At 37.9% G+C, this 23,652-nt stretch overlaps 2 protein-coding genes across 3 annotated transcripts; one reads left to right on the top strand and one right to left on the bottom strand.

The window, feature by feature from the left end:
• Positions 1–732: 732 nt before the first annotated feature.
• On the bottom strand, positions 733–12,936 carry LOC113679484 (uncharacterized). 2 transcript variants are annotated; one of them, XM_027196444.2, is made up of 17 exons: positions 12,810–12,931; positions 11,831–11,936; positions 11,020–11,250; positions 9,163–9,896; positions 8,116–8,177; positions 7,666–7,707; positions 7,014–7,062; positions 5,900–6,017; positions 5,516–5,599; positions 4,550–4,709; positions 4,110–4,207; positions 3,561–3,627; positions 3,393–3,462; positions 3,124–3,255; positions 2,572–2,785; positions 2,049–2,114; positions 733–1,465 (listed from the first exon to the last, which is right to left on the bottom strand). In XM_027196444.2, exons 2-17 carry the CDS (start codon positions 11,877–11,879, stop codon positions 1,380–1,382), a joined length of 2,262 nt encoding a protein of 753 aa, XP_027052245.2. In that variant the 5' UTR covers positions 11,880–11,936; positions 12,810–12,931; the 3' UTR covers positions 733–1,379. The 2 variants fall into 2 exon arrangements, with proteins under 2 accessions (XP_027052245.2, XP_089057370.1); XM_089201244.1 differs by lacking the exon at positions 11,831–11,936 and having other exon boundaries at positions 12,810–12,936.
• On the top strand, positions 12,601–22,802 carry LOC113679504 (tartrate-resistant acid phosphatase type 5). Its single transcript, XM_027196473.2, has 7 exons — positions 12,601–13,220; positions 15,716–15,965; positions 16,566–16,638; positions 17,009–17,086; positions 17,384–17,531; positions 21,227–21,330; positions 21,714–22,802. The coding sequence occupies exons 1-7, from the start codon at positions 13,044–13,046 to the stop codon at positions 22,060–22,062; spliced, it is 1,179 nt and encodes a 392-aa protein (XP_027052274.2). The 5' UTR covers positions 12,601–13,043; the 3' UTR covers positions 22,063–22,802.
• The last annotated feature ends 850 nt before the right edge of the window (positions 22,803–23,652 follow it).

Here is a 23,652-nt window from a genome sequence, read left to right as displayed (position 1 = left end):
TTTAGTCGTTTAACTGGTCTGTTAAAACATTAAACAGCTTATCTCTGATTCCCCGACTGACGGGGGCATGAATAAGTTGCCAAGCCATCGCTGAGCTTAGCGAACCGTAAGTTTCTAATGCTCCAGAGCACCTTCACGCCTGACCAACCTGTTGTGGCCGCAAGCCCTGGGGTTGGACGAGAGTGATTTTAGCCAACTCATTACTCTAAAACGTCGTCTATGTTTAAATCATTAGAGTCTCGATCCAGTTGAGCCTGTTTAGATCTCATTTTTCGCAGCATCTTTAAAACTTACGCCAGTAATTAAAGTTGTGACTTAACACCTGTTATTTTTAATTAACCCTTTAACTCCCAGGATCTGATTGTTAATTCTCCCTTCTAGCTGCTACACACTTCCTTGTAAATTAGTTGCAAGAATTTGGTGTTTGATCAAGATAACAATGTCTACCTAATACAATTGAGTACTCTCGTTTCCTGTGTGCTGGATAATGTATGGATATGTAGGGAGAAGTTACATGTGAATCACTCCAGGGAGTTAAAGTGTTAACCTGTGACCCCCCGCTCCCCCTCGCCTGCATATGAAATGGTCCTTAAATGCCGCAGAGAGTAAACAAAAGACCACATTCCGCGTGGCGTTACCGTGTGTAGGAAGGGTTGGCGGACAAGTATCATGTCATTTACGTGTGCACAGATCCTTTCTTATAGAAACTAGACAAGTTTAATGAAGAAAGTATTGAACATATTCGTTTTCTTTTATTACGATGGTTTCCATCTGATCTCTTTGCAAATGACTTCATCAAATTCTACATATTTTCTTTACAGTCCAACTGTCATAAACTTGATCTATTCTGTATACAAACTTTTCTACTTAACAATAGTATGCTGAACTCATAAGCACGTAAATTTGCGGAAAGAATGCAGTCTCGACATTCCCTCTACGAGTTCCCCCAACAGGAGAGAAATTTTCTATCATATGATTCAGAAGTATGAGACCCGACCGTCATGCCAAAAATGGCTTCAAAGGGGGACCATCCCATAAAAAATCTTTACATTGAACAAAACAATATAAATCGTAAAAAATAAAAATTACTTTCAATTCGGCAAAATCTTTTTTGAGGAAGGGCGGGATGGGGAGGGGGTTAAATTTAGCCACCTTTTTTTTTATCTAGTCCCCTTAAATAACTATGACGTGAGTTAGGCAAACACATCACATACTCAATCACAGGCAGAACACACAAAAAATATATTAAACTCACTCACTCAGTCCGAAGAAAAAAAAGAGGAAGAAAAAAGCGACCTCTCGATCTATCAATAAACCCCACAATTCAGTGGCCCAGAGACAAGGAGGATCAAACAAGAACCTCTTGTAACCAAGCCTACCTATTCTGAAGAAGTATGTTCTGGTGTCCGGTTTTTTTCTGCTTCTATGGGCTTTAGGAACCTTGGACGAATTACCACTGGTGCAGCTGAGAATAAATCAGGTAAATTCGCGGCGTCAGAAAAAAAGTGTGTGTGTGTTCTCTTCTGCCTTTTTCCTTTTTAATTTGTTCTGACTCCTTTTCGCTGATATTGTCATTCCTAATCTATAAGCAAGCATGGTCGCTTAAAAACCCTTCCGTGGCTATTACACACGTTATTACAATAAGAGCTGCCCCGGTCAAAAAGAATAGAGAGCGTTTCGAGAAAGAGCAGAGACAAACCAAATCCCAAAGTAATCCTAACGACCAATCAGAACGGCTGAAAATATCGCATAGAGCAAATGAAAACTCAGAGCAAATAAATTTAAACGACATAAAGAGCGGGAAAAGCGGCACACATCACAAAGCAGAAGTGGTTTTAAATGTTGCATCTGATTGGCTGAGGGGTGGCACGAATTTTGGGACCAATCACAGAGTGTAGTGAAGAAAAATCAACAAAATCTCGGGTTTCTTTCCGACACTCAGTTTATAAATTGCTTCATAAGGAAGCAGCTCTCGTATAACTACGTTTTTCTTCAGATTTGAAAAAAGAAGCTCGACATGTTTGAACGAGGGTCCCGATCAGTCTTACCCGTCATTTCTTTAGTCTCTTCTTGAGAATTCCCCAATGAATCCTGTGCAGGAATTTTCTCTAAATCTAAAACATAGGACGACTTAACCAACAGCCACTCGAAAAAAGAAAAATTGTCAAGGACTGAAAATTGTAGGCTGGGTAACCACTCGTCTTGACCAAGTGAACAAGTCAAGTAAGAATCTTTAAGCTGCGAAGACTTAAAGTCTCAACAACGAAAATATTTATGTTGGAAAAGTGGTTAGCCCGATTTGATTTACCGTTGATTCATTGGACTGATATCAGATAAGGTACAGCTGCTAAAGTCACTAACAAAATAGAGGCAATCTCATAGAGACCACAATATCTGAAAGCGAGAAAAAGGACATTCGCATGGGTGAATTCCTCGACACTATGCAACGCGATTTCAAACTGAAAACAGTTTAGAAAGACTCTTAAGGGTGGTTTTGCCGGTTGCATCCGTTTACCTGCTGTTCTGGTACAGTATACGGCTTTTAAATACAACACGTCACATTATACAAACCTGAGGCGCCAGCTATGAGAGGAAGGAATCCTTCGTCACCAGTTAAATCTCTCTTAGGGAGTTTTGAGGAGCCATGTTCCTCGTTAGAGGAGGACTTTCGTTTCCGGGATGCTGCAGGTTTTCTAGCCTTGTGCATAAGCTTGCATTGTGAGCCTTTGGAGCACTTGCCTGTCCTTGAGAATTCTTCACATTCTAAGATGTGCTTTTTGTTACACTAACAAAGAAGAAACAAGAAAGATTCAATAGGGCGACTCTACTTTGCGTTTACAGCAAACAGCTTGGTAATCAAAACAGTTGATGTGAAGCGGAGCGGTTAAAGTTTTGTTCTTTAGCTGATTCGTGCATTTAGAATTATATTAGAATTGTTTTGTAAATTATTTTAGCTGTTTCACCAAGGCAACTCAATTCCCCTAACCCCGAACGTGTTCACCAAAATATAGAAACAAACACAGCACCGCTGTTAAACCAAAATATCAAGACCAGCGCCTTTTTTCTTTCAGTAAGTTTGTACGTCAGGAAGGGCTTTTCACCAACAAAGTTGGGCATACTTACTTGTTGTCCTCGAGCACAGAATCCCTTGAGAAAATCTTCGCATACTTTTGCCTTCTTGCTTACGTTAACGTGAGAATATGGGCAATTGTCGTTTGAACATTTTCCGCGGAGAAAAAATTGACATACTGGCATCTGAGACAAATCGAACATTTACAGAAAGTTACTTGTGCCACTTGCGTCTTAAAACTGGATTTTCACAATTATAAACGAAGGAAAAAACCAAAACAAACATTACAGGAAAAAGATAAATATCTAAGGTGCCAACAAACCTTATCTGGGTCAATCTTATGAGAGAACGGACAAGATCCATCCAAGTTTTTACATCGACCACGAAGAAACCTACAAAACATTTCAGCAATGGTCAATTATTGGATGTGGTCTAGCTTAGGTGTTTTCCCATCACAAAGACAACTGAATCAGCCTATAAGCATACTTACTTTGTGCAAACCGCAACTTTAGATGGGTCGTGAATATATGGGCAAGTATCCCTCTTATGGCATTTTCCTAAAGTATTAATAATAACGTTTTCGATCTATTCGTCTTGTTGTTATGAAGGATCGTAAATGAAGTGCAAGGCATTGCTTTTAAAATAATTCACAGGAAAAATAGAGAATGGTCTGAAAAAAAGGTACTCGAACAAAGTTCTTCAATCTACTAACAGTTGTTATAGTGGTTTATTACGTAGAACGAAAGTATACTCTGCACTCTTGTCAATAGTAGAAATAGAATTTGAAAAACCCGGCAAAATACAATACGTCCTCGCAAAAGAAGACTAAGAAACTGTACAAAGGTAAAGAAGAACAGCAACAGAACGGTTTGGCAAAGGTTTCAGGTCATGCTCAAGATCTCTTATGGCGATATCACAGCGATTGCACTCTCAAGAGAACGAACCGGAAATACTGTGGAAACCGGTTCCAACAAGGGTTCCTAGAAATGCTCAATAGTACATGTATTCATGGAGGCGAAGGTAAGGAGATGTAACTCACCGAATCTGTTGTAGAACATGCAGTACTGCTCCGACACGGGTTTACTCCTGTTCTTGTTATACACCCTGGCATTGTGAATACTTCGCCGTAATACGCGACTGGAAACAGGAATAAATAATATTTAGCCTCGGTAGTTTGAAAAGAAAGAATGCATAGGGAAAGTTTCTGATGGAGTTCAATATAATTTTTTAAAGGTAACTGAAAGTATATATTCCACCAACACTATTTCCTACGGTCTTCTTGGGTTCTTTTGCGGGGAAAGTTATTCGAATGCAGTATCTTTCCTCTTTGTTCGTGAGTGGACACACACTTTACCTTTTTCAGATGTACACTGTTTTATCTTTTCCTTTATTAAGGCCAGGATATCATTCTCTGGTTATAATACAAGCAAACTTCATCATGCGTTCCCCACATGAACTGAGATCGACAGCTCAAAATACCTGGCAAGAGCCTTGCTTGGTGTGTTGTTCAGTTTACTTCTGATTAGCGTGGTTGGCGTTCGCAATATAATCACGAGGCCGTTACTTGTCCGCCTTCTACTCATGGGTGTCTGACGTAGTTTAGAGGAACCTGACTCCCTAAAAGAAGCTCGTCTAGGAACTAAAGGTAAGAAGCAGTTAGTCACACTAAAAATAGTCTACGGTAATTGATGCTTCGTGGGTCAATAACGAGTTTTACGATTTGGGCTGAAGGAAGGGTTTTTTTTTTTTGGCAAAGAAGCGTCCCTTAGACAAAGGCTTTTATTTACTTCTTTGAGATTACACTTAAACTGTAGCAACTTATGATAAAGTGTGCGAAAAATCTTGTCGAATCAGGGCACAATAGAAGTACACTCCCTTCCTTTTTTAAAACGTCTAGATCGTCTTCAATCAAAGATACGGTTGCTCTATTAACTTCATAAATACTTGAATCTATAAAAGTAGATTAGGGACTAGAAAACGCTCTGCACATTCTAAATCTGAATTGGAGCAGTATGGGCTTCTCAACTCTTGGTATGAATAAAAATAAGCCAGGAAAGGATGAAACAACGATTCCCCTTGTAATTGTACTGCTTCTGGTAAGCTACTGGTAACCTCACTGAACGTTCAGGGAAGGGGGAATTATTAAACCATTGACTCTCAGGATTGATTAACGAGTAACTTCTTCCTGAATAGATCAATATATTGTCTAGAAAACAGGTAATGAGAACACTCAAACTCATCAGGTGGAAGCTGTTATCTTGATCTAACATCAAACTTTCGTAACCAAATTACAAAGAATGGTGTGGCAGCCAAATGGGAGAATTTACAATCTAGGTCATGTGCGGTTTTGTTGTTGAAATTTTAGGTGGGATAAGGAAACAGAGAAAAGCAAGGGAAGACGCAGTTGAGAAACTGCTAGCTTCCCACCATCAGACAGATACATACCTTTACTGATTCTCTGAAGAGTCTTGCCTTTTGAGTCCGAAACAAACTTCTCACCTTGAATTATGATCGTTTTCGTTAACTTCCCTGAAAGAGGATAAAGTTCACCTGTTACAATGTACGTGCAGGTTTAAAAATTTGCAACTCAATCTTGCTGGGAACAGACATCCATCAAATGGTAATAATGATTATAATATTAACCATAATAATAATCATAAATTTCATCAAATTCTACATAATTTAAATAAAAAATTAATTTAAAGGAAATCATCCCTGCGGCGATCATGTTACCATGAATCCAAAATGGAAGAGCACTTTTTTAACAAATTGATGATAAAACATACAAACACTAGAAGATGTGTTTGCAAAAATCATGCAATGGCTCACCGACTCCCTTGCTGCCTTTACTAATTCCCTTCTCAGCTGAAGATGACTTGGCTTTGGTCAGTTTATTGGACGAAGTCTTATAGGGAATGCCTCCAATTACTACCACTTTATTCAATTTCTACAAAAGAATATCGACAAAATGTTGGTCTTATTAATTAGGACAAAAACACTCTAAAACATCTTTACTTGATCACGGAAGATATAGAGATAAAAAAAACAACCTCTTGTTAAGTGCAGGTGCAAGCAGAGAAATTTGGATCAAAACCTTATCCATTTACACCATAGCATTGATATCAATTTTCTCCTAGCTGTTCTTTTTGCATGTCCCATGCTTCTGACAAGGAGAATTTGTGTGACAATCAGGAGCTTCTACATTTGATTCAAGGGTGATACTGTAAGGATAAATTAGAAGCCAGCCACTCTTAGAGGTTAAAGGGTCAAGATAGGACTTGCTGATACTGTCTCATGTCACCTTCATCTCCTTGCAATTCAAAATTTTATGTTGATAATTATGCAATATAAGTTTTTTACCAGTAGTTTCTTTTTTTTTCCATTGGCACTCAGTAAGGAGCCCAGTATGATAAAAACCCTGTACTTTCTGTTTCACATTGTATCTTTTTTTTAAGGGTGAGGGGGGGAATTCAAGCTAAACCATAATACACAAACTTACTCTTGCTGTTTTTAAGCATCACCAAATGAGAAGTTAAGAATTAAATAATTTATCATTTTTTTATAATAACTAAGTTTCTTGTACAAATGAACAAACCAACACATGATATGTGATGCTAAAAAGCAAGCACATACATTGAACCAACTGTTGTCAGCAACATTACTTTCTCTGTAACAAGCCACTTAAACAATTAAATGGTTAGTTGAATAAAGGGGGTAAGTTTATGAAGAAACTGTGGTGCTGTGTCAGTTGGAGAGTAAAACTGAGTAACTTGGTATGATGAACTGAGCTGATATTATAAATTGGTCCCTGTTAGCAGTTTCAAAGCAGGCATTTTGAGCATTAGCCCTTTGTCAGAGCAAAATGTGGACAGAGCTGGGGCAACAGAGGCAATACAATATAACACAGTAAAAGGTCAAATGAAGTCTGTATTGAATAACAAACCTGGGCTTTGATTGGAGCTTCTTTCCTCTTTGACCTCACAACTCTGTATCTGGAAAATGAGCAAACAATAATACATATGATAGTTTACATTATATGCTGCAATCTTGGACAATATTTGCAAAAAACTTAAGCATACAAATACACTACACTAAAGTCACCTTCATCTCCTAAATGTACCATTTCAAAGCTTTGTTTTAAAAATACTTGGCATAACATGGTGCTTTTACAATAGTCAGGCGTTTTTCCCTCTTTTAAGCAAGGTAAGTAAATAAATTTTCAAATCAGTAGAGCAATCCTTTTACCCTGTGAATTTTCAAGAATTCCAAGCAATTTTAGGCAGGAATAGGAGGTACATGTTTTATGGGCAGTAAATGTTACCTGTTACTTCCTGAAATGGAGAACACATTTTTATTATTGAAATACCACAATCAGTGAAGGAGACAAATTTTGTCACTTTCAGTTGTGGGTAAGTTTATCTAATGGCCACAAGTAAAAGGTCATTTTACTCAGCATGTCTCAAGAGTTTAAACAGTACTGCGTCAGAAGATCTTCTGCCTAAAATACTTAAGGCACCTTTCTTTTTGCTCAAATATAAAGTTGTATCAGTTATCTCGATAGTAAATTTGCAAGGACATGTAACTTAGTTCCACACCTTGTAACCACAGGACTCTGTTCCTGAATGGTTCTTTGCCTTCTGTGCACAAGAAAACAAAAAAGACTCAATCAGTGTTTAGTGTTATATCATGATAACATAAGTATCTTGATGATTTGTTATTGGTTAATGTTAGCTGGTTTATGCAATAAACCTGCAGTAAGAATTTATGTGTTGGTCACTTTTGGGAATTATAGTCATGAAGGCCAATTAAAAAAAAACACTGGACATAATAAGGTTCAGTTCTTACATCTAGTTTGTTGCAGAAACTGAGTTTGGTGCTTAAATGATAATGAAAGTATGCAACAGAATCAACTTTTAATTAGTTAATGTTTTTCATAGTAAAAGACTGCCAAATTACTCCACCTACAGTCCAGAACACTGACTTTTAGGCCCACCACTCTCTAACAATAAATAAATAAACAATTCTTCTCAAGATCATAACCATACCTGTCAATGAACCCAGCAGAAGATCTTTGTGACAAAACCTTTTTACTTACAACAGAATCTGTCTGCAAAATACATTTATCAAATGTGTTAGGAAAAATGACGACACTGCAAGTATTAATTCAGTAAGAACACAACCTCTTAAAAAAAGCTGCTCTTCTGTAAGTTTTTATGCTCCTGGGCCAGTTGTTTGAAGGTCGATTAGCACTAACCCGGGGTTAATTTCAATCCACTTTTCTTATTTATCTCTTCAAAAGCCTTTCTGAGAAAAATTTCCCCATTCTTTTCAGAACATCTGATCATCAAATTGATCATCAAAAAGATTTAAACTGAATTTTCTTTTAAAGCTTTCAGATCTGAAATAAAATTTCACACTTACCCTGGGTTATCTTAACCCAGCTTTGAACAACCTAGCCCTGAAATTATTCAAGGTTTAAGCAAGTGTAAAATTGTTTGCTATTAACCCCTTATGGGCATGAGAATAGGGGAATCATCACCAATTAAAGACCTTCTTGCTTGTTATGCATATTCTCCTTGTCAGCACTTAAGGAAATGTATAGAGAACAATATGGAGAATATGCATACTGATATTAGGGTGTAAAGGGTTGAGTGAAAAGAGTTTGAAAGTCACAGGGGTACACTCTATTGAACATTGTAAAACCAGTCTGCAAAATTGTAAGTCTGTCAATTCAAATTCTGAAGGGTTTTTCAGGCCTAAGAAATCCTGAGATACAGTTGTCTCCAAAATTCATTGCTCATCTCACATAAAGGAATGCAACAGGCATAAAAAGAACAAATATAATTTGCAAATAATTCATCCACTCATCAAATCTACAGTGTAGGGCTACATTGTATGCTTAGTGTAGTTCAGTATACCAATTGTTGCTGTTGCTTTCCATAATTTTTTTGCCAATTATTGTGTCCTTTATAGACAATATAGGCCACATAACATTTTTGTTTGTGAGTGGTTCCTTTCTTTAAGGAAAAAAAAAAACAACACTTAACCCTGTTTTTTGTTAAAAAAAAAAAAAAAACCACTGTTTCATGTACCTGATATTTTGAAGAACAATGTGGTTGCTTTTCCAGTTTTTTAGCTTTGTTTGATGTCAATTTCTGCCTCTGACAAGCATTTCCACCTCCTGGACTCTCTTTTTTGAGTACATAGGGATTCAGTACTTTTTTGGCCTCAACTTGAGCTCCTAGTTTTGTCCATTTAAGCTTGGATCTTGAAGGCTTTGATTTTTTCCCTTTTTTCTCTTTATTACTAGATGCAGATGGTTTTGATTTTGACCATTTGAATGATCCATGAGCTCCATATGTGGATGGTGCTTCAAGAGGAACCATTGTTGATGATTTCACTTTAGTGGAAGGCTTCCCCAATGACATTCCTGCCTGCAGTAATTTTGATTTCTTCCTGTAAAGTTCTAAGTCAATATGGCTTTTACTTTCATCGGATGACAAACCTGAAGCACTTGCAGCACTGGGTTTTTCCCATTTCAAGGCTGATTTCTGTGCAACAGTTTTAACACTAGACAAAGGAGGGATCTCTTTTTTATTCAAAACATAAGGATTCTTTGCTGTCAAGGTATGATTTGGTTGTAAAGATAACATGCGAGATTTTTGTGCCTGTTCCATCGTTGGAGTTGGTAATTCTGTTCTTCTGTTATTTTGTTTTAGGACTGTTTTACTTTCAGGAATTGATTTATTGTTGTTCATAGTATGTGAACATCCAGATGACCCTGAAGTGACTGGAGCATTTATCTTTGTCTTTTCAGAATCATGACCTGAAATCATACACAAAACAACAATTGATAACATGTAAATCCATTCCATATTCAGAATTTGCCAGAAAATTTGTGCAAACTTTGTGGAATCCCAGATAACTTTGCATTGAATAGTTCCCATTCTTGTGTGTAATCTGACAAAACAACGTGATTTTCACAATAACCTGGCTGCTTATTATTTCAATGATAGTATACCAATGCAATATCAAGCAGACCAGTGGTGGGAACAAAGACAATTATCAACAAGGAGATGATTAGTTGATCCAATACCAAATTCTCTGAACTAACATCATAAAAATTGTATAGCAGAGAGTAAGGGGAATTATCGACCCTTTAACTCTCAGAAGCGATCAACATAAAACCTCTCCCTACAATATCCATACATTATTCAGCAAACAGGTACTGAGAATATTCAAACTTATCAGATAGAAGCTGCTATTTTGATCTAGTACCAAGTTCTCATAACTAATTTACAAGGAAATGTGTAGCAGCTAGAGGGGAGAATCAACAATCAGATCTTGGGAGTTAAAGGGTTTGGATTTAGACAACAACTATCTGATAAGTTTGAGTATTCTGTTTGCTGGATACTGTGTAGATCTTATAGAGAGAAGTTACATGTTAATCACCTCTGGGAGATAAAGAATCAACATCATCAATTATTTTAATAATGGTAATAGGACTAAGAGAAGTCCAATTCCGTCTGTAATCATGAGCATGATCACAGACAGACGCAAAGTCCTGTAACCAATTAATCAAAATTATAAAAAAATTTAAGAAGGAAATTGGACATCAGTTGCACATTTTCATTTAAAGAAACCAACAACAGTTACCTTGGTGAAATGTAAGACAACAACAGTGAGTGCACATGACCTGTTCTGTCCACTTACACAGGCATGACGTGTTAACTGTCCCTTTAACTGTCCAATTTCAAGCATAATGCTTACACTGTACTATTACTGCTTAAATCAGGCTGGTGATAACCAATCACATTCAAGAATTTTGTTATAGTTTTGACTAATAAAACAAACAGAAGTGAATTCATTGCAGACTGTGAGTGAATGCCCATGGAGAAGGGCCACTCAAACAAGACAGGTAGTTCTCATACAATAAATGTACACTGTACCTGAACTTTGACTGTTCAATTTCCTGCAATCCAGACTATATGAAGAGTTAACTCTTCCTGATTGCCCTCTCACATGGTTCAATGATGGCTGTAAAGTCTGCTGCTTGGTTGTTTTTCCTTTCTGTGTTGGTCTTTGCCAAGAAAATGATCTGCTGTTGCCCTGGACTGTACAAGGCTGAACTCCAAAGACACTTCTTTGGGAAGGTATCTTTTTATGAGATTTAATAAGATCTGAGAAAGAACATTCAAAGTAAAAAATTACCAAATTTGAAAGAAACAACTTGACTTTGTCTTAGCTTATTAAATAGCATCGTGACACTCTTACGAGCCCCGTGTAAAATTTGTTAATACTGACGAAAATATGTTTCAATCCACAAAAAGGTAGATTGTTCGACAATTCGTAAAATATGATGGACGGCTATGGCTACCAACAGTAATCTATCATGTAAAATGAAAGAGAACTTCCTATCTGTTATTTTCTCCTTCACAATCACTGTCCAAATCGTAATTTTCTAATATTGATGCATAGAGGTAATTCACAAATTTCGGAGAGACATCCCTCAGTCGAAAGTATTTAACAGAAAATATGCCACACCGATACATGCTTGTAGGTGCATCGACGCACAATTTATAAGGAAAGCGTAAAATTCAGAAAGCTTGCTACTGTCACGGCACTAAAGATTAGCTTCTGGATAATGCATCCAATAAGTTACAAAGGAAGTGTTTTTTCGCGTAATCAACACACACAAAAAAATAATTTATTCATGGGCAAGATCATCTTCGAAAATAAACCTGTACAATCCTTACTTACTCGTGAGATACGCGATTTGTTCTTTGAGTTTCGATGAGTCGTCCGCCATAGTTGTTTCTGTAAGGCTATTGATGACGTCACGACGGCTTGTCACAGGTATACCAATCTTTTGGTTTTGAAAAGGACATTAACGGAATATTTTTGTTTTCTGCGGTACTTGTTACGACTAGTTGAACATGTTGTTTTTTTCCAGTGTTTGTGTGATTTGAATTTCAAATCTGCAATTTAAGTCCTCTTTGAGATGCTCTAAACTGAAAATATTGCATCGAAATAGATTGAGATAGACGAAAAAAATTGGTTGCGTATTCAGGCTCTTTCTCTGAATTTCTAAAAAACTCTTTAAGACTTTTTGATTGAGGTGCACGTCCCCAAAGGTATTTCCCGAAACACCGAACGAAATCTACCCAATTCTGTGGCGAAAATCGATGAGTTGACAGACGCTAAAATTGCCCCAAATGCGCTTAGAATTCGCTTCAAAATACTTTCTTTAGGTTTAATAACTTGGCTGTCATATGAAAACTGCCTCCCGTAAAGCCTTGAAATCGAGAAGTAATATCATGTGTCAAAAACAAGGGTTCCAGACACCGAGAAACAGAAGGTTAGTGTTTGGAACCCGTGATTAAGCACAAAGTCCGAGTTTTTGACACGTCTTCTAAAATGAAACAATAAGGAATTAAACAGTGACGTGTTTTCTTAAATCAAACAATGATAAGTTATGCAGTTACATAATTTGTCCATCCCTCAAGAAACGTGTTTATATGCTAATAGATCTTAGCTTTCATTCGATGTAAGTTTCCTGCGGTTTTAACTAGTTTCCCCGCACGTAGACTGATCAGTCTTCATGGTATCAACATCTCTTATTTAATTTAGAGGTTAACGTTCCATAATTGAGTTGCACTCATAAAGTTTCACCGTATTTATTCGCGTTTCTAATCTCGCAATATACTATTACAACTTAGCTTTCATTTGATCTACTTACCTACGAGAGACTAAACATAATGCCTGAGTCAAATTTGGTGGTGGCGAGTTTGTTGCGGTAGCGAATGGACCGTAAATCAATTCGCAAGGAGCCCTAAAATAGTCGCTAAGAGTGCACCAGTAAGCATAACTAATTGTTTATTACCATATGACAAACGATATCGATATGTAAATTTGGCATAAGTACAATACTACCAGCAGGTGATTTCCTTCAGCTTTCCGAACAAGCAGTGTCATGCTACAAAACTATGATTGCTTGTCAGTGTTCTTCATGTTTCAGATTTGTTTCCACGTCGGTGGCAATAAGAATAATCAAGGTCTCACATTTCTTGCAATCGGAGATTTCGGCGGAATTTCAAGGCCACCTTACACTACACATATGCAAAGGAAGGTAGCAGAAGTTATGGGTCAGGTAATATTGTTTGGATCTGGGACACATTTTAGACGAGACGAGAGGAACTATGATTCTTAAACACAAAGTCATAATGTTAGAAATCTATTTTTGCCAAAAGGGAGGAATTCGAATACTTTCAGGAAGCAAATAGTTTAGGCCGTTTATAACTTTGATAAATCATGCAAAGCCGGTAAACAAACTATTCTAGAGGCATTCTATATGTTAGGATCGCCTCAATTTGAAATTATTAATAGGCCAAGGCTTTTCAGTTTTACAGTTTGTATTTTTATGCATTCGATCCCGACTGGCAGTGCCTTCGTGGCAGAATTATGAAACTCACCGAAAACTTCAATTTGCTATCGGAAAGCGAGTGCTTGGTTGAATCGACAGACATGGAAACTGATATTGGTTATTCTATGTACTTAGTTTTCTAATGAAGAGAAGTTTTAGATTCTCTCGAAAGCTAGATCGATACATATCAAGTGTTTTAAAAATTCGTGTAGAGGACGAACACGGAAGTTGTAGAAGAACTGCCTTCGCTGTCAACAGTTCTGAAGTCGGTGGTTTGCATGAGGTGATTAAAATTGCATTGTAAACAGCCTTCTGCCACGTCACCAGAGTGAATACAATATTATCAATTCACATGGTTTTTGAGAGCAGAATCGACAATGCCACAGCGAGATACTCGTTTCTTATTACGCAATTAGTTCAATTTTTTTAGAAGTGGCTCTGTAATTTTATCTGACGTCGATGTTAGCTTTTGTATTAAGGAATTTGTTATCAAGCGGAGGAATCGGGGCAAAAACTGTTTTCTTTTTTTTCGTTTTGTCTGTTCTGCGGCCCTGTGTTATATAGTTGCTCCTTTGAAGTTCAAAGTCTGTGTCGAAAATCTCATAAAATGATCGATGTTTTACTACAGTCAAGGTAACATTTTTGAAACAGAAAGATCAAGAACTAACGAGGTTAAGATTCAGAGCCTCATAAATTTTTGAACGCTTTAACGCTGAGACCGCGGAGAGTTGGTTCCTTACCCAATACGGTTGGTGTTATTCGTTCTTTACAAAGCCATAAAGTACATTTATTGGTAACAAGATTCGCCTACTGGATTATAATTTTCAGTTTTGCTAACTTAGTACATTTTACCTGCATAATTACGTAACTAAGTAAATACTTACATAAACATATTAATGCTTTCTCACCAATCGCAGTTCGGGAAATGAGCCCGCGCGTTTCTCGAAAAAGCGGAAATCGAGTCTGTGATAGATGTTATGTTCCTTTCCCTCTTTTATTTATTTCTGCTATTCAATTCTTTTTTGCTTAAGTTTTGACATGTTTCGTTTCGTTATATTGTTTCTCTCTGTTTTGTTCTTGTTATTTCTGTTTTTTTATTTGTTTGTCTTTCAATTTTGTGCTGTCTTTAGGGACCGGTCATTATTTATCGCCGGGGGGGGGGGTCGGAGTATTTAGGGGGGGATCACATGGTTTTTTGAAGACCTTTAGGGGGGATCAGCCGTAACTGACAAGCATAATGGGGGGGATCAGACCAAAAAAAAAGGAATTTTAGGTCGCGCCGGGACCCCGGGTGATTGCATTTGTAAATACTTTGGTAGGATTTGCCGCTGGGACTCTAAACCCCCAACCATATATTCAAGACCACGTTCAGTTGTATTTTGTATTATATAAACTCTATTCTAGCCCAGACACAAAACCCAAACCCTTTTACAGACCCTCCATTTTGTAAAAAAGAATCACTATCGTAGTCTAACATACACGTTTTTATTCAGGCACGATCTAAATTAGAAAGGTAATCAAGATTTTGAGAATGGAATACTTACAATTGCTCAAAATTGTTTCATAACGTTTCAGTTTGTTTTATAGAGAATCGTAATCTAAAATCATAAACTTTCATTATTTTAATACGCGGCCGAATGAAAACAACAAATAAAAAAGTGTTTATTTTGGTGAGGCTGTATCTTGTTCCGCTTCCGTGTCAGAATCTTCGGCAGCCCTCTCCACTGGCTCTTGCACAGTCTCCTCGTCAGATTCATCTGAATCCTCGCCCGAACTTGACCCTTTTTCAGCACCATTACTGCTATTCTCTTCGTTCATTCTAGCCACTACCACTTTCAAATTGCGTGCCAGCTCCGTTTCAAACACGCGGTGGCTGGGAGAAAAGGGGGGGGGGATCATGAAACTTTCCACTACCGATAAGGGGGGATCTCTAAAAAACTAGATACTCTACGGGGGGATCAGGTAAATGCTCCGATGTGACAACAAAAATACTCCGACCCCCCCCAGGCGATAAATAATGACCGGTCCCTTAGTTATTTGCTTTGCTTTATTCCATTTATTTCGCTTCTTTTCTCCATCTTTTTTATTTCATTATCTACCCTTCATCTTCTCATCAATCTAGTACTGAAATATACGTATTAAAATACATTATTATTTTCACTATTACTATTATAATATTATTATCACCTTTATCTGTGTAACGATTTTATTTTCTCTTCTAGTATGCCGATTCAGGAAAGGCACAATTTGTTATTGGGTTAGGTGATAACTTTTATGGCAATGGCGTCAAGACCGTGGACGATCCAAGATTTACTACCACCTTTGAGCACGTGTACACGAACCCCACCCTTGTTTCAGCCACGTGGTACATGATCGCTGGAAACCATGACCACGACTCGAACGTGTCTGCACAGATAGCTTACACCAAGGTTTCCCGTCGCTGGCATTATCCAGATTTCTTTTACAGTCAAGGTAACATTTTTTGGTAATGCAAAGGAGAGTCGTCAACCTCGAGATGACTTACATGCCACAAATTAAAGGTCGTGTGCCAATCGATCGGCTGTTTGAACCGCATCTAGTTTAAGTAAAAACGGTGGAAGTTCCCAATAGACAATAAACAACCGTTTTCGGTTAAAATGCTGTGACTCCTGTAGCTTTCGAGCAGCCCTCATAACTAGCGCTGCTAGACGCGGGGTTTTAATTTCTCTGTCCTCGAGAAGATTTAAACGAGTCAAGGAAGGGTTTGCCTGGAGTCTGGCTCTAATAATTAGTAACTAATTAATTAAAAAATCAATTATCATTATCAGCGCTTGAGCCCGCGCGTTTCTTCACCTGCGGGAATGTATGAGGCCTTGAACAACGCGAGTCGGCGAAAGGTCTGCAGGGGGTCTGGCAGTAGTACTGAGTTATTTTCAGTACCAGACCTTCGGCAAGCCTCTCCCCGACCCGTCTCAAATCTTCCTGCGGGAGGAGAAACGCAGTGCTAACTTTATAAGGGCCGGCTTGTCGGCTTTAGTTATCGAAAAGGAAGTCTCCCTTTGATAATAGTTTATATATTTTTAATTTTTTCAGTGTTACAGATTCCTGACACACTTAAGACTGTTCAACTTGTCATGATAGATACAACTCTACTCTGCTGCAGAAAGTAAGCGCATTTTGTTCTTCTGTTTGTCGGTAAATTTCTGCTGGTTTGTAGAAATTCCCATAAAATTAATGACTTTACCCCAACGTAACTCGTGAGATTGAAGCGCTTCTCGATTGAGCGTCATAAAACCAAAACCAAAGGTATTACAACGGCAATCAGAAGAAGGGAAAATACCCTGAAGAGCCAATGAGTACTCAAAGTAAGAACAACCCAACCGCCTAAAGCGCGTGAAAGTGGTGTGATTTGTCTGGATATATAACAAAGCAATTAAAGCAAAACCAAGGTAAAACCTCTTTGATTTCGACACTCAATCGAAAATTGCACCACTACTGAAATCAAGCCTTTTCTGTTTTTTACTCTTTTTGCGCAGTCGATGGATGGATAAAATGAAGTTACCGAGTCAGAAACAACAGCTGAAGTGGCTAAATAACATACTCAGAAGTTCAACGTGAGTATTGATTAAAAGATATTTGAGAAGAGCAAAGGAGTGCCCCACACCAAACATCATGTGTTGTTGTCACGAACATGGAACATTGTACAAACCCCGGCCTCAAAGTCGGTCTTTGATTCGTCAAACCAGCGTTGCATCTTGAAAAAATGATAGAACGAGGAGAAGACGGTTGCTGACGCTCTTATTTTCCCTCTCTGTCCCTTATTTTCTTTTGATTGCACCTATCTGGACTTACTAGTGAATTTCTTTGGAACACAAGTTCCCATCTCAATTTTCTGTGAAACTGATTTTCAGAGCGGATTATCTCATAGTAGCTGGTCACCATCCAGTTTTATCAGCTGGCATCCATGGCAACACTAAGTATCTTGTATCTAAGCTCAAACCAATGCTGGAGGAGAATGACGTCACGGTTTATCTCAGCGGACACGATCACAATCTACAAGTGAGTAGGTGCATAACTGAAAAATCTGTCGCTATAGCAACTTTGTTGACCCAACTGTGTTAATCCAAGAGGGGATTAAACCATAGTTAGTGGAATTGAATGTTTGAAAAAGCTTACAAAAATCCAAAGTAAAAACGTCAGTGTTCTCTGACCCTGCACAAACTTCGCGACACATAATCATTTGTATGCATAGATTTACTTGGGATCTTTAGAATCTAGAGCAATCTAAACCTAGAACTGAAAACGTATTTATTTTTAAGAAAAAGGCTAATTGCACAATGGATCGACCGTTAATTAATCCCGAAATTGTTCCATTCACATGTGTTAACGGGAACGGATCCAGGATCTTTATTTAGGAGGGGGTGTGTTGAAGGCCTAAATGTAATAACTGTCCTAAATGTAATAAAGTCCTAAATGTAATAACATTTGGTCCTAAATGTAATAAAGTCCTAAATGTAATAACATTTGGTTCTAAATGTAATAACATTTAGTCCTAAATAAAATAAGCCTCCAATGCAATCGTATAACTCCGCCAGTGCATTGTTGTTATAGCGGACATCCATATTGAGATCTTGAAGTGACAGCTGTTGCACCAAAAAATCCTCTGACCAGTATTCATGTCACATATTGCGGGCTCGTTGGTATTAATCAGCGTCTTCTTATTTGCTAGACTTAAGTCGAGAAGCATTGGCTGCAAACCGTTAAACTGATAAACAATTAGCATCAGATGACAACTGGCTAACAATGAGTACGCTGACCTATATCTCTCCAAATATCACTGGCTCAGACTCTTAGGTACAATAGACTTTGAAAAGATGTGAATACGTAATACTTGTGTGATGAGTGAGCGAGTTAACAAGTCATCAACCAAAGTACAAACTTGTATAAGGGAGTCCTCTGACTTGTAGGACAATTTGCAGGCTCGAATATACATTTTTTGAACTTGGGATTCCTTTATGGCTTCACTCCACCTCGATAATCAGTTCATGTGCCATATAACTATAAGTGCAAACTGATGAGCTTTCTTTTTTCATTTATTTATTTATCTATTCATTTTCTCCCCTCTCGGTGAGGAGGAGAGATAAAGACAAAAAATGAAATAAAATCGACTTGAGATCGACTGTAGAATATATGTTCTCTCTTGACCAAACTTATTCGGTCAAGATGGCTGGATATTAACCTTGCTCTTTTTCTGCGTTTTTATGGACCCCGACTTCGTCTCGGTCCACAAAAACGCAACAAAAGAACTTGGCCAATATCCATCCATCTTGACCTCACGCTTGGTCAGTAACGCATATATATGTTATTTGCCGGCTGGGAGGTCCGTATGGTGAAAAACTGTAACCGAGGTCTTGAAAATACAAGACCGAGGTCACAGTTTTTCACCATACGGGTCGACCCTTAGCCGGTAAATAAAATATTTATTTTATTTAAACTTGACGAAATTCTTTCCGAAAGAACCCGAATGATTTAGAGCTGTAAATACAGCAAGATCTTCCATAAACTGAACAATTTTTGAGCGAGTAAATGGTAGTTAAAATAGAGGTGATGCAAATTAAAGAGAGATGCCTCACCGAAACATTTTCATTTCCGTAACAACGAAGGTGATTTAAAAGGCTTCCAAACAGACTTTGAAACATTAGTTTTACACAATCTGACACCTGCCAATTAGAGAGCGCGTAAGAAAAAAAAAAGCGTAAGAACATTTGAAAAACAACGGAACTAGTTTGGCAAGGACTGTCACGACAATGTTTTCTTCAAGAACAGTCAATGATCAAATGGAAAGTATTATTCACTCTCATAGACGATTCATTCATGTACGAAGATTTACCTCTGTTCATTAAGTAAACGGCGAGGAAAGTAATTGTAAATTCAAATTTTAAATTTTGAAGTTGTGAGAGTTTGCTCGTTTGTTTGCTGCAATGGCGTGTGTAAATCTGGTCTTTCCTCCACAAAAACTAAATTCGAATGGCACACTCCAACGAAACACACGAGGATTCAATGCGGCTTTTTCTCATTAAATTCCTTCAGTTTCTGTTGTGCAATTTACAGTACAAATGTCCAGATTGAACGGACTTGAAAAGACTCACCGAGAGCGTATATTTGTTGTAGAACTTAAATTAAAACTTCGCTCGCTCTTTCACTACGAACAAATTGTTTGAGAAAATTCAGATATCAAATGAATGAAAGTTCCATCGTTCAGTTTAACTGTAACCAAATACTTTACGTTTTAACTTTCTATGTACCTTTTGTGTACGATTAAATTTAATTGCAGACGGTTTTAAGGCCGCTTGTCAACCAACGTTATGACACTATTGCTTATACAAATTCATTCTGAAACCAATATTTTTCTGTCAACCAAAGTGGTTTGAGAGAGAGGAAAGAGAGGATTCATAAGTTATTCATCAGCCTGAGGTAGTGACCGACGTGTTTGCTCGAAAATAACGCCCAGCCGGAAAAACGAGATATATTTATGAAAAAAAAAATTTAAGATGTACTCAGCGATTCACGAAAGCGTTACCGTGGCCCGTGGGCAGAGATAGGAAAATACTGACCGGGTAAAGAACCAATCAGATTGCAGGATTTTTACCGTGCCCTCTAAAAAAAAAAAAAAAAAAAATGAACATATTTCATGCAGACTCATCCAAATCTGGCAAGGGAAGACAGTGCAAAAAATTCACTTCCGAGTTCGGAATTTGTCTTACGTATGGGTCAATGGACTTCCTTTTCCTTGTAATTTGGTTCATAAAGTGTTAACTTCAGCACTGATCACACAAATTTATCGTCAAAATCTGTTGCACTAAAGAGTCTGAGCCAATAATATAAAGAGAGGTATTGGTCAGCGTTCTTATTGTTTTCACGTCTGTCAATTTGATGCCAAAAGCACATCAGTATAGGGGTTTGTGGCCAACACTTCTCGACTTACATCTCTAGCAAATAAAAAGACGCTGATTAATATCAACGGGCCTGCAATATACCAAATATTGGTCAGAGGATTCCTTGGTGCAACAGCTGTCACTTAAACATCTCACTGTGAATGTCCGCTACAACAACAATGCACTGACGGAGTTAAACGATTGCATTGAAGGCTTATTACATTTAGGACCAAATGTTATTACATTTAGTACCAAATGTTATTACATTTAGTACCAAATGTTGTTACATTTAGGACCAAATGTTATTACATTTAGGTCTTTATTACATTTAGGACCAAATGTTATTACATTTAGGACTTTATTACATTTAGGAAAGTTATTACATTTAGGCCTTCGGTGCACCACTAAAGAATGACCTAACTGAAGACAAATTTAAAAGCCAACAACGAAGAAGAAGGCTTATGACCTTGAATTAGAAAGCCGCAAGTCACCCTGGAAGGGGGGGGGGGGGAAGGAGTGTGCTCGCCATGCACCCCTCCCTTAGATCTGCTTCTGACAAAGTCTTCAGTTGAAATAAAGGATACTTTAAAGGAGTCAGAGCTGGCCGGTGAGACTGGTCGAATTCATAAGAAAACAAATGGTTGTTCATCACAATTTTCTAGCCAGATCAATTGATGCCTGCATCATTTTGGTAGTAGTTTTATAATAATTTTAAAAACTTTCAAGAAAAGAGTCCACAATTTTCATTTCGGCACTGAATGAAAAAATTGCTCTTTAATAAATAATGCTGAGCCTAAACTGAGTCCTCTTCATTTGCAGCACCTCAAAGAGCCAGACACGACGGTGCACTACTTCGTCTCAGGAAATGGTAATTTTTACAGTGAGAGGAAAGGATACGACAAAGCCGTGCAGAAATCACTCCTGTAAGTCAATGATGTTTCTTTGTTTCAAATCGCCACTGAATTATTTTTATTCTCGAAACGGCTTTTAAAGAAAACTATTAGCTGGATTTTTTATAGCAAGCTCTAAGATCATGTTGCAGACGCTGGCGGATAAATAAACCCTTCCAAAACCAAAAGTAACCCGGGATCGCTTTGGCTCTGTGATCCGTCCAGAAATTCGCGCCACTTTCTTAACCAATCAGATGCAATGCTGAAACCAATCACGACTTGGTTGCCCGCGTTTTCCCGCGCATTAGACAGTTTGGTTGGTTTTACTTTGAGTTCTCATTGGCTCTTCAGGGTATTTTCCTTTCTTCTGACTGGCCTTAAAAACAATCATGAAATCATTGCTTTTATATCTCTAGGTTTTTCAGTGGCGTTTCTGGAGGATTTACGTTGCTCCACGCCACTCCTGAATCACTTCAAATCTCACAAATTGACAGCAATGGGAGGAAACTGAACACCACGAAGTTAAAATCAAGGACCAAAACCGTGAAAGGGGTTAAAAATATCGACTTCTATCCCAAATGTGCTCCGTATTTAGCCATTTTGCTGGTTATTGTTGGTACTTTTGGTGCAAGAAGTCTTATAAGTGCAATTATGCCGTTGAAAACTAGAAGCCGAAGGTGCTGGAACAGGACTGACAGCTTGAGAGGAAAATGTTTAAGGCTCTGCGATAAGAAGAGACCATATTTGAAGGAAATAGTTATTTAGTTCTTTTTATAAGTATGGAAAAAATTAGATATGAGCGTCTAATTTCTCCTTACAGTATCGTTACTGAATCGAAAATTAAGGGCATGAGAATAAAAGAAGGTATCGCTGCATAAAGAATCTCTTGGAAAATACCAGCTTGAAAAATTTAGGCTGAAAGTTTTTAATCATCCACCCAAAATGACAGGACATCACTTCGAATTCACCATATCCCATACTCTTCCCTTTTCAACTCCTTTGGTACTAGTGACAAGGGGAATCCGTTTAGCAATCAGAGCTTCTTAGGTTGATGATCATTTCCTTTTATTCTCATGATGTTAATGAATGATTCAGCAGTATTACTGTAAGGAGAAACTGGAAGTTAGTCACTCTTAGCGTTTAAAGGGTTAAGCAAATGAACTGGCTTGTTTTAAAGTGACCATGCTTTGAGGAGTTGTGAATTCGAGAAGGATGGCGAGTTTCTTTAAGTTCCAGGAAAGCTAACTTTAACTTTCACGCTCAGCTATGTGCAGATAAGTGATATGTCTGCATTTTGTACTCATATTGTCGGTGATTTAGCGCGCATAAGGAATGTTTTTACACACGAAAATGCAGGGAAGTGAAAGACCCGCGGCTTAGGTCCTTCAGCTCAAGAAAGAAGAATACATTCGGTATTGTTGTGATCATGTGAAATTATTTTTTACGCGGACTACCTTTTAATTTTCGAAACAGCTGTGTAACGAAATAAAACTGGCAACCACAGCCTACGGATTCTAGTAGTGCTTGCTTCACACTTAAGACAATTTTGTGATTTGAGCGGGAGCAAGCTCGTCACAGCCTCAAATATCAATAACTAAGACATAGTACCTTTACCCTCAGTCACTTTTGCTGAGAAAACTTTAAACGTCAGAAGTTTATTGTAAAAAGGTCTCTGTGTTAAAATGCTTGACCTTTCGACTCGTACGAGTGACTAGCCACTTATTTCTAGGAAATATCACCAACTAAAGAAGCTCTTGGTTGTTGAAGAAATTCTCCTCGTCGGTTCCTTAAGAAATGTATAGAGAACAGTATGGAGAATATGCATAACCACGTGAGGGAGTAAAGGGCTGAATATATTGCACGATAGGATACCTTGGGGAAAGAGTCGCTAGTCGTGTTTGTCACCATCAATCGGGAAATGTCTAAAGGAACGGGCGGCCAGCCGGAAGTAACAACGGAGAGCACACCATTTGTTCAAGGGAAAAGCTTTCACAGCACTGCGACAACGGATCACTTTTCATCCCTCTATAAATAAACTCATAACCTTTATTTTAAAATTCAAAAGGTTGGTGATTACAATTGTAAATTGTTCAAAGCGAGAATTTGTGGCTGGAGGTGTTCGTTCATTTCGCCGCGGCCTCTCCTAAACATCTTTTGGTTCGTTTTTGTCTGACAAGTGAAAAAAGATGCTTATTGTGTTTTTTGCCCTTTTAGTAAAAATAAATTGAAGAGTCCCTTTGTGAGCTAACGTGCTTTCCGGTTTGGTTGGAGATCGGTTCAGTTCGGTTCGAAAGTCAGTTTGCACCAATCTAGATATGCGGAAACTCTCTAAATAAATTATCACTTCGAAAAATA

The sequence above is a fragment of the Pocillopora damicornis genome, chromosome 3, assembly GCF_964200805.1.
Source record: "Pocillopora damicornis chromosome 3, jaPocDami1.2, whole genome shotgun sequence".
Classification (NCBI taxonomy): Eukaryota; Metazoa; Cnidaria; class Anthozoa; order Scleractinia; family Pocilloporidae; genus Pocillopora; species Pocillopora damicornis.
The sequence above is the reverse complement of the archived record's forward strand: the minus strand, read 5'-3'. Positions and strand labels throughout refer to the sequence as shown.

What these genes read in the sequence shown, in the direction of transcription:
- LOC113679484 (XM_027196444.2), bottom strand. Translation starts at nt 11,879, where the DNA reads ATGGCGGACGACTCATCGAAACTCAAAGAACAAATCGCGTATCTCACG. An exon ending in AAAGTTGCGGTTTGCACAAA is followed by an intron (nt 3,463 to 3,560) that starts GTAAGTATGCTT and finishes AATGTTTTGTAG; the next exon opens with GTTTCTTCGTGGTCGATGTA. An exon ending in ATAAGATTGACCCAGATAAG is followed by an intron (nt 3,256 to 3,392) that starts GTTTGTTGGCAC and finishes GATTTGTCTCAG; the next exon opens with ATGCCAGTATGTCAATTTTT.
- LOC113679504 (XM_027196473.2), top strand. Translation starts at nt 13,044, where the DNA reads ATGCTACAAAACTATGATTGCTTGTCAGTGTTCTTCATGTTTCAGATT. An exon ending in ACTCTACTCTGCTGCAGAAA is followed by an intron (nt 16,639 to 17,008) that starts GTAAGCGCATTT and finishes CTTTTTGCGCAG; the next exon opens with TCGATGGATGGATAAAATGA. An exon ending in GCCGTGCAGAAATCACTCCT is followed by an intron (nt 21,331 to 21,713) that starts GTAAGTCAATGA and finishes TTATATCTCTAG; the next exon opens with GTTTTTCAGTGGCGTTTCTG.